The sequence below is a fragment of the Hakea prostrata genome, chromosome 8, assembly GCF_041222555.1.
Source record: "Hakea prostrata isolate BN-2017 chromosome 8, UWA_Hpros_2, whole genome shotgun sequence".
Lineage (NCBI taxonomy): Eukaryota > Viridiplantae > Streptophyta > Magnoliopsida > Proteales > Proteaceae > Hakea > Hakea prostrata.
Window position 1 is genome coordinate 19,795,583 of NC_142607.1, and position 12,333 is coordinate 19,807,915.

At 38.8% G+C, this 12,333-nt stretch overlaps 1 protein-coding gene across 1 annotated transcript; it reads left to right on the forward strand.

The window, feature by feature from the left end:
* Positions 1-8,523: 8,523 nt before the first annotated feature.
* Positions 8,524-9,033, forward strand: LOC149007396 (21 kDa protein-like). Its single transcript, XM_089167053.1, has one exon. The coding sequence runs from the start codon at positions 8,524-8,526 to the stop codon at positions 9,031-9,033; it is 510 nt and encodes a 169-aa protein (XP_089023179.1).
* Positions 9,034-12,333: the final 3,300 nt, after the last annotated feature.

Consider the following 12,333-nt stretch of genomic DNA (forward strand, 5'->3'; position numbering starts at 1 on the left):
CACGGACACTCAAGACCGGTGAAATGATCCGTAAGGGGGACGTGAGAGCTTCTCGTATACTATTTGTGGATGACCAATAGGGTTGATGAGTCCGGTGAGTAATATCCGTGACTCAAGTGTGAAGGATACTAGAAAGGATCCCGAGAGGGGAGGAATGGACGTATCTGAAACTGACATGATATAACTAAGTAGATGACTTGCATTGGGCTAGCTTTAACTTGACATGCGCCAATACTTGGACCAAATGGTGATGTGAGAGAGTGTTGACCGAAACCCCAACCATGGATTTGTCCGAGAGGGATGTAGGACCCAATTCCCCCCGGTGATGAGTGACTGAGACTACCTAAAGAAGTATGGTGCTACGGCTTAAAGCATGTCTACCCTAGATGGCCAGCATACTTAGAGTTAGAATCATATCACATCATATGTCTCATATCATCTGCATCATTTTATGATTATCTTTTGGCTTATGCGTTGTGGAATAACTACCTTGCTGAGTTCTTTTGAACTCATTCATTTTCTATTGCAATATTTACTAGACTACTCTACAGGTGATTACTCTGATGGTATGTTCCCTGAGGCGGACCCGGATACCTCATACTACTATCCGGAGGCTAGCTACAATGAAGACTTCGGTGACGGTACCGAAGCAGATCCTTCGGCGTATCAAGGTTAGCCCTTGGATAGTTTGGGAGCAGCCATGTTGGATCTCTATGGTCTTCACTTTTGAAGAAAATTTATTTATTGTGGAGGAGACTTATGCGTAGCTACCCACCCCCTTCTTTTGTGACAGTTAAACTTGGAGGAATTGTAATAACTTTAAATTTATTTTCATAACTTGGGATTTGTAATTTACCAGTTTTGACCTCACTTTCCGCTTGATTGAAGGAGTGGATTCCGCCCATTGCCTTCTTAACTTATCTGATAAGATATTTACTTCAACACTCTGATTATCTTTGGTATCTCATTTCCGAATTCTATTATTATCAATTGTTAGTTTAATATTGATTGTTCATAATTGTGTTATCGTCGATGTGGATGATGTGGTCTCTGGACTATAGATCTTCGGGGTTGTGGATCACATCCCGGGTATGCCAGATAGGGTACCGGTTGGGTGGATGTGATAGAGAGAGAGAGAGAGAGAGAGAGAGAGAGAGAGAGAGAGAGAGAGAGAGAGTGACCCAAGATCGAGTATTTAGCATTAAGATCAGAGTTCTATGAAACTCACCAAAACTCGATCAATTATAACACCATGAACAAATCCTACTTCACCAAAAATTTTAAGAATGCAACGTTTTCCAATACACCTTGGAGTTGATGTTTGTATTTTCTCTTTTCTTTCTTCCTAGATATGTTATTGGCTTGGCCCATTCACTTGCACAGGAGGTGGCATCCGTCACAAGCTGGACTTACAAGTCGGTATCAACCTCTTCATTTATAACTAGCTTTGACAATAAAATTGACCCGAAATTGATATATGATCATTAGAACTATGCACTACTCATCGATTAAATTTCAGACTAATTCAGAAAGCTATGTGGCAAATCTTGGTACCCATAGAAGCACCCCCCCGAACACACACACACACACAAAGAAAAAACCTAATGAAAGTTGCCCAACGTATGATGACTACAGTACTCATTAAATTGCTTCACCATAAAAAAAGGAGCAAACAATGAGTGCCAAACAATGTGCAAGAATGGTTGTGAAAGTCGTAATCAGACAACCCTCATTTCAACCTCAAACACTGCCCTTCTGGTTAATCTTAAAGACACAGATATTTAACAATTCAGTTGCATTTCACGACCATCCTCACTATTTAGAAGCAAACTGAATTAAATTGTTGATAGTGTTTTAACAATTCCTTGTAATAGTATTCAAAGCATCTGCTTTTGCCTCCTATCATTAAGATCTCTACCAGAAAGGTAGACAAGATCAGAAGCTCATTTATAAATAAAACCCCACTCATTAACTCCTTGCCCATCTGTCTTCCTTCCATCTTAATAATAATAAGAGAACTTTAAAAATCATCAGTGTTTCTTTCTTTGAAAAAAAAGATGGCTGCCACGACAACTACAATCTCTACAGCTATCCTCCTCCTCCTTCTTCCACTGGCAATCTCAGCTGCCACCAAGAATTTCATCATTACCAATTGCAAGACAACATTGTATCCTGACGTCTGCATCGCAAAACTCATCCCCAGAGCTCTCATGATCGAAGAAAGTCCATGCAGTCTAGCTAGGGTGGCCCTCAAAGAGAGCTTTTCTAGTGCAACAACTGTCAATGGTCTCCTTTCAAAGAAACCCTGATCTGATAAGGTTATAAAGGACTGTATGGACACCTATGGAGATGCCATTGATCAGATGGACAAGTCAACTTTGACACTGAATGGAACGCTCGACATTGTAGCCATTAACAACTTGAAGACTTGGTTGAGTGCAGCACTGACAAACGAGGATACATGTGAGGAGGGATTGGAATCAGTGAAATCAGATTTACTTGGTCTTGTGGTGGAAGGCAAGAAGTTGATAAGCATTACCCTTACCTTCATCAATAAGTTAGCTTGATTATAGTTTATCTCTCGAGCCTAGCTTATTTTGCGTGGTGCTTCTCGATAAAATTGGTTTTCTCAAAAAAAAAAGAAGGTAACACCTTATAGGGTAGATTCTGGCCATATGATTTCATTGTGGTATCTGATATCGTAGTAATTTAGAAAATTAGTTGAGGTTTTGCAAAGCGAAGTGTTGATTACTCAAATGGACTCTCTGTGGATATAATTTCCTCAATTCATTGTTGTGTAATTTATTTTCAAATATAAGAAATGAAATTGCAATACAATTCGAATTTGAAGATTCTTGGCTCATTTTGAGAACATAATGTAGTAGTAGCACAAATCTTCAATAGAAATGGTGTAGTCACATCGTTAGTGTTGCCTTTATTTAAGTTACTGATGCACCATATCGTCAAGGGTTATTCCTTGGCACCACCACCAACAAGATAAAAACCTCCAAATAGAAGATGAAGCATTTCTTGTAGTCCATCCAAGAGAGCCAAAAGTTATAGCACAACACTCAAAATAAACCCATAAGTGAAAAGAGACATTGCAAGAAAGTAAATAAGAACGCAATGCGTGTGTGCGTACAGTATGAATTACGTAGCATACAAGGATGGAGTTGGGATTATATTGGTCAAAAACCACACCTTACATCACCCGAGCTCCTCATGGTGATGAATTAGGCCGTTAACCAACCATACCCCTACTTAAGTAGAGAAGCAATTCCCTACTATTGGAGAATTAATAACCTTGTGCCCTCTCCACTAATGCGGAATAAATCACCTTCACACAACCTTCCCTTCTAAGTGGAGAAGCAATTTCCATATTCCACTCTAGGCTATGAATAGGAGTTAATCTATTTAAATTATGTTAACCCCATTGATGATAATGGCCATGAATGGTTATAAGGATAACGTAGGCTTGAATGTGTGTTGATTCCGTCCAATAAAAAGAAGTCCACCTCATCACATATGACAAAATTCTTTTTGGCTCTCATATGAATTCCAATTGATATTCTTCGGCACTACTCATGGCTCAAATTTCAGTCTAATTCAAAAAGTTTTGCGGCAAATCCTGGTGCCCACTAAGAAGTTCATTAAGAAGAGGACTCAACGCATTGCCCATGGGAGAATAGCTAATAAAAAGTTCTATAAGGTGTGATGTGTACATGCAGCCATTTCCTTTTATGGTTAATCCTTCTTTGTTTCGGGTAATCATTAGATTTTCTCTTAGTCTAAGATTTAATAACAATTCGCACTTCCGTCCATGTAAATACTTTACTTTTATCCTCTAGAGAATATTTTATAATGTAATAACGTAAGCTTTTCTTTGACCAAAAAATGTTATGATTTTTATGATAGGGTTATGTACAAAAGCTAATACATGGCCCAACTTGAAAAAGGAAGGGATAGCTTTGTCCGAGTTTTGCCTAGTTAAAAAGTCCAGACAGCCCTATTAAGGCTTGAGTTGGGAAGTTGGGTGCACACTAACTGGAAACCCGCAAGACAAGGCCAAAAATCAGTCCATCATGACAAAAAGTTATATGTTGACCTATCATGTCAAATTTGTTTTTTTGCCACTTCTATTAGCCCAATTATGCTCTTTTGGAGTGTCATGATGTACTTTCATTGGAACTTTTATTCATCTTGGCCAATTTATGTGTACCTTGACTAAATCATTAGGGTAGTTTTATAATTGTGTAAATATATAGCAGGACTTTTCCTTCGACCCAAGATGATTCGAGCACTTCATTTCATATTATGAACTGGTGATCTTTGCCAACTGGGTCGAAACCTGTGGTTGAGTGTCATGATTGTGAAACCCGGCCCTAAGCTTAACCCGGATACTCTATTTTCTGCAGGTCCGAAGACCCGATGTTGAAGTGAAAGTCAACTATGGGCCATATCAGTTGAAGATATAGTGTTCGACTCCGAACCTATGGAGATTGGCAATGATGCCCCATACTTGAAGACAATGTTGGATTTAGAAAAGAGACTACGCCTTGATGAAGAGAAGATTGGTTGATGACCATAGAGCTTGGTTGGATATGATTTGAAGCCATTTTTCCGTGCTAGGTAAGTTATAGTATATGTGTTTAAAATTTCGTTTGATTCCGAGTAGCGAAAGGCCCTCAATTCTCTGACTTAGGCTTTGCTGTCAGTCTGGGTTGACTGACTGGGTCGACTGGGCCAGTCTACCTAGCCAATCGACCCAAAGATGCTAAACTAGAGCAGAATCTGTTGTTTATGATATTTTGCTATATATACCTCATGACTTCGTGATTTTGGTATCCCTAGCCTCCAAAACACTTAGAGAATGAAGGGAACTCATCTCCAAGCCTCCAAAAGTGTTGAAGAAGATCAAACCTTGCAAACTTGCAAGTCTCTCTCTTGTTCTTCAATCAAAGGTTAGTAATCTTACTTCTATGATATTGATTCATTCTTTCCATGATCTTTCTCTTCTCTAATCTGAGATTACGAAGAAGATGTTGCATCTCTGCAATTGTATTTTCTGCAATCTCCATTCATTCTCATACTATGATCATCATAATCAATTCTTACCATGGTTCTTATGTTTTCTACATGCATATATGATCATATTCTTATTTTGATTTCTTCTAGCATTGTAGATGCCTCTCCATGATTATTCTTACCTCTGATTTACTGTATTCATGTACTAGACTGAGATCTCATCATCTCTATTTCATCTCTTTCATTCATAGCATGTTTTCAATGAAAACCATGATTTCACCAAAATAGAAAGTACAATTTCAACTTAGTAAGTAATGGTTTTAATCATTTTTTGATGTCTAAAATATGCCTTTTAGTCTTAGACTACTGTGTTAGACATTTTCTCCAAGTTTTGTAGCATTCCGGATTGTATAGCATAGGTTTCGGATCAAAATACTATTTTTGTATTCGGATTACTCTTGGGCAAATTGACTGGGTCGACTGAATCAATCAACCCAGGCAATCAACCCGCAGTGACAGAATTTGATTTCTTTGTCCGTTTCGATTGGATTGATGCTCATTCTTTTAGGACTACTTCCTAATGACTGTATGATGTTATTCTAGGGTTTGTTTGCTAACTTTGGATTCATCCTCTTGTCCGTCTGGAATATATTCAAATCTATTTAAGGTAAGGAAAGTTGTTACCATATTAACACAGATTGCATAGATTTAGTTTCTAATTTGGGAACTACTTAGATTTGCTACTGTTATGTTAGTTTATATTATGATATGACAACTGTAAGTACAGTAGGATCTTATTTCCTTATTTACTTTATGTACTTGATCATGTATGAATACTTATTCATGTATGTTGTTTATTCATTTGATCTTGTCTTATTATACTCTTTCATATGATGAGATATCTGTCGTGGATGATATGACTGAATTATGATTGTGATTGTTTAGGTATGATTTGGGATTGGGGAATGTACTTTTGACATTTCTGTCCTTGGACCTCATTGGGAATAGTATGGGATATTTCTAATGTTGCCCTTTGACACTTTCCCGGATTATTGGTTGTCATACCTAGGACTTGTCTAGCAGTGTTTGGCTAGGATATTCCCTGTTATATCAGACCCGATTCGGAAGGGTATTGAGACCGAACGACCCGTGGTAGCAATGGGGATTTATGGGTGCTCAAGACCGGTGAGTTATATCCGTGAGAGGACATAAGAGCTTCCCGATTACTATATGTGGATGACCTATAGGGTTGATGAGTCCGTATTTGAGAGAGTCAGATACGCTGACTCTAGGGTGAAGGATACCGGAAAGGATCCCGAGAGGGGAGGAATGGACGTATCTGGATCTGAGTTGATGTAACTAAGTAGATGACTTGCATTTGGCTAGGCTTTACCCTGGCATGCGCCAGTACTTAAACCAAACAATGATGTGAGAGAGAGGTGACTTAACCCAAGCCATGGATTGTCCGAGATGGATGAAGGACCCTTTTTCCAACCGAGGATGAGTGAATTGAGACCTACCCAAAGAAGTATGGTGCTATGACTTAAATCATGTCTGCCTATAGAGACCAGCATACATAGAGTTAGACTCTTACATGCATTGTCTGTCTCATATCATATCACATTATGCTTTGTTTATGCTATCATGTTATTTATGCTATTATGGAATAGCTTGCCTTACTGGGTTTCTTTTGAAACTCACTCCTTTTGTACAATATCTTTTGTTAGATTACTCTACAGGCATTGATGACTACGAAGGCCAATATGAGGAAGAGCAAACTGAAGAAGCGTACTACACACAAGGTGTTGGCAACAATGAAGATTACGTTGATGATCCCTCGAGTGATCATACTTCATACCATGATTAGCCCTACCGTGGAGTGGGAGCGTCTGAGTGTGATTGATGAAGTCTATGTTTATGAAGACGTTCTTTATAAAGTAGAATAGACTCTAGCTTAGTTTAACTTTATCTTTCTTTCTTGTCTTTAGAATTAGTTGTAATCTTCTTCGACTTTCGATCTACGTTCCGCTATACTCGTGGCGTGAGATTCTGCCTCACTCTACATTTTGATTATATATATTTATTGGTATCATTTCCGCACTCTGATGATTATTTCGTTACTTTGCTTTGATTCATTTAAATAATATTGTTAAACTTGATTTAGTCTTGTTCTTGATTATATTATTGTGAATGTGGGAGGTTGATTTTCTCGATACTGGATCTTGTGGACTGTCAATCACACACTCGGGTATGCCAGATAGGGTACCGGCTCGGTGGATGTGACAATGATACTGTTAGCATAAATATTGACCCAAAAAATTAGATTCTTAGCCTCATTCTTTGTGTTTTATTTCATCACGAATAGCTAGTTGTGTAAGTTTTGGTCTTAATGATGCCAAGTTGTTATAATCCATCTTGAGCCTAAATGGCGGAGCTTTTAGTCATGGAAATAGGAACAATTATATAAAATTATCTACTCCCATTTCTCTATGAAGATCAAAGTAAGGGTTAGATGTCTTACTAGCTTGACCTAGACACCATGATTTCTCCTCCAATGAAAAGATAGTGAGAGAGAGAGACCCAAGATTGAGTATTTAGCATTAAGATCAGAGTTTTATGAAACTCACCACAACTCGTTCAATTATAACTCCATGAACAAATCCCACTTCACCAAAAATTCTAAGAAATGCAACATTAACAATACACCTTGTCGTTGATGGTTGTATTTTCTCTTTTCTTTCTTCCTAGATTTGTTATTGGCTTGGCCCATTCACTTGCACAGGAGGTGGCATCCGTCACAAGCTGGACTTACAAGTCGGTATCAACCTCTTCATTTATAACTAGCTTTGACAATAAAATTGACACGAAATTGATATATGATCTTTAGAACTAGGCAGTAGTCATCGATTAAATTTCAAGCTAATTTAGAAAGCTACGTGGCAAATCTTGGTGCCCATTGAAGCCCCCCCCAACACACACACACAGAGAAAGAAAAAACCTAATGAAAGTTGCCCAACGTATGGTGATTACCACCACCACTTTTTTTTTTTTTTGTTAATCCCACTTTATTTCAGAGTACTCATTAAATTGCTTCACAAAAAAAAAAGGAGCAAACAATGGGTGCCAAACAATGTGCAAGAATGGTTGTGAAAGTCGCAATCAGACAACCCTCATTTCAACCTCAAACACTGCCCTTCTTGTTAATCTTAAAGACATAGATATTTAACAATTCAGTTGCATTTCACGCCCATCCTCACTATTTAGAAGCAAACTGAATTAAATTGTTGATAGCGTTTCAACCATTCCTTGTAATAGTATTCAAAGCATCCACTTTTGCCTCCTATCATTAAGATCCCTACATGAAAGGTAGACAAGATCAGAAGCTCATGTATAAATAAAACCCCACTCATTAACTCCTTGCCCATCTGTCTTCCATCCATCTTAATAATAATAAGAGAACTTTAAAAACCATCAGTGTTTCTTTCTTCGAAAAAAAAGATGGCTGCCATGGTAGCTACAATCTCTACAGCCGTCCTCCTCCTCCTTCTTCCACTGGCAATCTCAGCCGCCAGCAAGAATTTCATCATTACCAATTGCAAGACAACATTGTATCCTGACGTCTGCATCGCAAAACTCATCCCCAGAGCTCTCATGATCGAAGAAAGTCCATCCAGTCTAGCTAGGGTGGCCCTGAAAGAGAGCTTTTCTAGTGCAACAACTGTCAATGGTCTCCTTTCAAAGAAACCCAGATCTGATAAGGTTATAAAGGATTGTATGGACACCTATGGAGACGCCATTGATCAGATGGACAAGTCAACTCTGACACTGAATGGAACGCTCGACATTGTAGCCATTGACAACTTGAAGACTTGGATGAGTGCAGCACTGACAAACGAGGATACATGTGAGGAGGGATTGGAATCAGTGAAATCAGATTTACTTGGTCTTGTGGTGGAAGGCAAGAAGTTGATAAGCATTACCCTTACCTTCATCAATAAGTTAGCTTGATTATAGTTTATCTCTGGAGCCTAGCTTATTTTGCGTGGTGCTTCTCGATAAAATTGGTTTTCTCAAAAAAAAAAGAAAGAAGGAAACACCTTATAGGGTAGATTCTGGCCATATGATTTCATTGTGGTATCTGATATCGTAGTAATTTATAAATTTAGTTGAGGTTTTGCAAAGCGAAGTGTTGATTACTTGAATGGACTCTCTACGGATATAACTTCCTCAATTCATTGTTGTGTAATTTATTTTCAAATATAAGAAATAAAATTGCAATACAATTAGAATTTGAAGATCCTTAGGTCATTCTGAGAACATAATGTAGTAGTAGCACAAATCTTCAATAGAAATGGTGTAGTCACATCGTTAGTGTTGCCTTTATTTAGGTTCTTGTCACATCCTTCCCAAAATCCACCAAGGAGGTACCCTATCTGGATTACCCGGGGGAGTGAATTACGGTCCCGCCGATCAAGTTTAGCAACGATCATTGTCACTTAGCACAATAATATAATCAAAAGCAAGAACAATTCTTGGTATTCAAATAATTTAATAATAAAAGTCAATAAAGGATCTCAGAAGGATTACAAGAAACATCAGAGTTTGGAAATGATACAATTAGGACAAATAGTCAAAGTGCAAAAAGGAAGGGGGAAACCCATACTATAATAATAGCGGAAGTTAAATCGACTAAAGTAAGGGTTACAACCGGTTCCCAACATGATCAGGGAACAGACTAAACTACGGTCTCAACGAATTAACTAAAAGGTTAAAAGGGGAGTGAGACGATATCCCATCCCTAGCACATAACTGCAAAACCGAATTGCTCCAGATAAGTCCCAACCTCAGACTACTAGTCCTTATCAACTTGTACATTGTGACCAGTGTGGTACGAGACATCAACTTGGTCTTCAGAGTGTTGACTGTCATAGTCAACAATAGTAGTACTTGCAATAGAGTCTAACAAAAGATGTTGCGAAAAGGAATGAGTTCAAAAGAACTCAGCAAGGCAGTTATTCCATAAAACATAAGCCATATGATACAAACCATAACATGATGCAATATGATATGAGACACATGATCCAAGTATGATTCTAATTCTATGAATGCTAGTCTCTAAGGTAGACATTCTTTAAGTCATAGCACCATATTTCTTTAGATAAGTCTCAGTCACTCAATCACCAGGGGGAATTGGGTCCTGCATCCCTCTCGACAAATCCATGGTTGGGGTTTCGGTCACCGCTCTCTCACATCACCATTTGGTGTAAGTATTGGCGCATGTCATGGTAAAGCCTAGCCCAATGCAAGTCATCTGCTTAGTCATATCATGTCAGATCCAGATACGTCCATTCCTCCCATCCCGGGATCCTTTACGGTATCCTTCACACTAGAGTCACGAATATTACCCACCAGACTCATCAACCCTATTGGTCATCCACGAATAGTAGATGGGAAGCTCTCACGTCCCCTCACAGATATGACCCACCGATCCTCGAGCGCCCGTGAGCCCAAGTCTATCCATTTGCAACCCTACCAATAAATGGCTCCCACAATGAGATTTATGACCTCTCGCAGATCATTTCACCGGTCTTGAGTGCCCACAAATCCCCATTGCTACCACGGTTCGTTCTGTCTCAATGCCCTTCCGATTCGAGTCTTATACGACAGGGACATCCTAGCCAAACAACTAGACACTCCTATGTATGTCATCCAATAACCAGGGAAAGTGTCGATAGGCATCTTCCGAGAACATCCCATACTATTCCCTCCGATGCCCAAGGACAAAAGCGTCAATAGGACAGTCCCCAATCCCAAGTTATACCTAAGCAATCACATACTCAAGTCCATCATATCGCATACATTTGATACATCATCATGATAGAAGTTAAATCATAACATCGAAATGATCCATCATATATACAGGTAGCAAGAATAAAAAATCATTATAACAAGAGTATATGAAATCACAATACTACTGTTCTAAAACATGTATAGCAGTCCTATGATATTCAAAAGAAATAAAGAAACCATGTTTGCTAAGTTATGAATATCAAGGCATAAGCACATAGCCTATGTATTCATGGCGATAACCATCATTACCTTAAGTCACGATGATGATAATCCAACAATCTCAAAAGAATGATCCAAAGATGGTAATAAGGCCCTAGACAAACATAAATGAAAGATTAGAAAAGAAATCGGGAAAATCGGAGGTCGAACGGGTCAAAACGAAGCAAGGTTGCTGTCAGTAGCATGTTTGGTCGATGCACTTTAGTTGATGGCATTGACCAAAGAGGATCGACCAAAAGTGGTTTCGGACAACAAGTTGGATTTTGGTGATTTGGTCCGAAATCGGTCTTCCGGGGCTCGGATTGATCCAAAACTTGGAGGGATGATTAATAACAATGTAAGAACACTACCTAGCAAGTATTATCATAATCCAATGGTCCAAATGAAAACCCCCAAATTGAGGTCCTATTTTCTAAAGACAAGAATCCTAGCATTCATGAGGAATCGATGTAATTGAAAGGGAGCTAGATAATTAGTTGGGGAATGGGTTAGGAACAAGATTACAATCATTTGCAAGCCAGATATTAGGCTAATCATACTCCACATTTCAGTCTAGTATAAGAAATCAAGTTGTTAAGCAAAGAATCATGGTAATGCATATGCAAGGATCAAGATGCAAGTGAGGCGTAGCAAGAATGAAGGAAAAGCAAGTATAAATGGGAAGAGACATTCATGGCAAGGTGTTTGCAAGGTTGCAGCACCTTGGCCATGGTCTCATCAGTAAAAAGAAGAAGAGAAGTGAGTAGGATAGAGAGCAAGAGAGAGAATCATACCTTGGAAGATGATAATGGGGTCTAGAGACAATGATTGCAATGATTGGGGGCAAGAATCCTTCACAAATACCAACAGAGTACCTTGTGAAGCTCCACTCTCGTTCTCAGTGGTCAAAATGAGTGTAATAGGGCTCAAAACACGAGGCTAGCATATATAGATGAGAGAATATTCCAACAGCATCTTTTACTCGAATCTGGGCAACTTTGGTCGATGCTCTTTGGTTGATGGCATCGACCAAAGAGGATCGACCAAAATAGGTTTAAACGGAAAATCAAGAAATAGTTCAACAACTTTGGACAGGGATTCGGTTGGCTATACGGGGTCAAATTGAGTGGGTTTTTCTCCTACAAGTCCATCATTAAGTCTAGTTTCGGGAAATACCTTTGGATTGAGCACGGGAGTTCATTTGGTACTTCAACTAATTCACCCCTCTTCGGTGCGCAGATTCTCACTAAACACCGACAA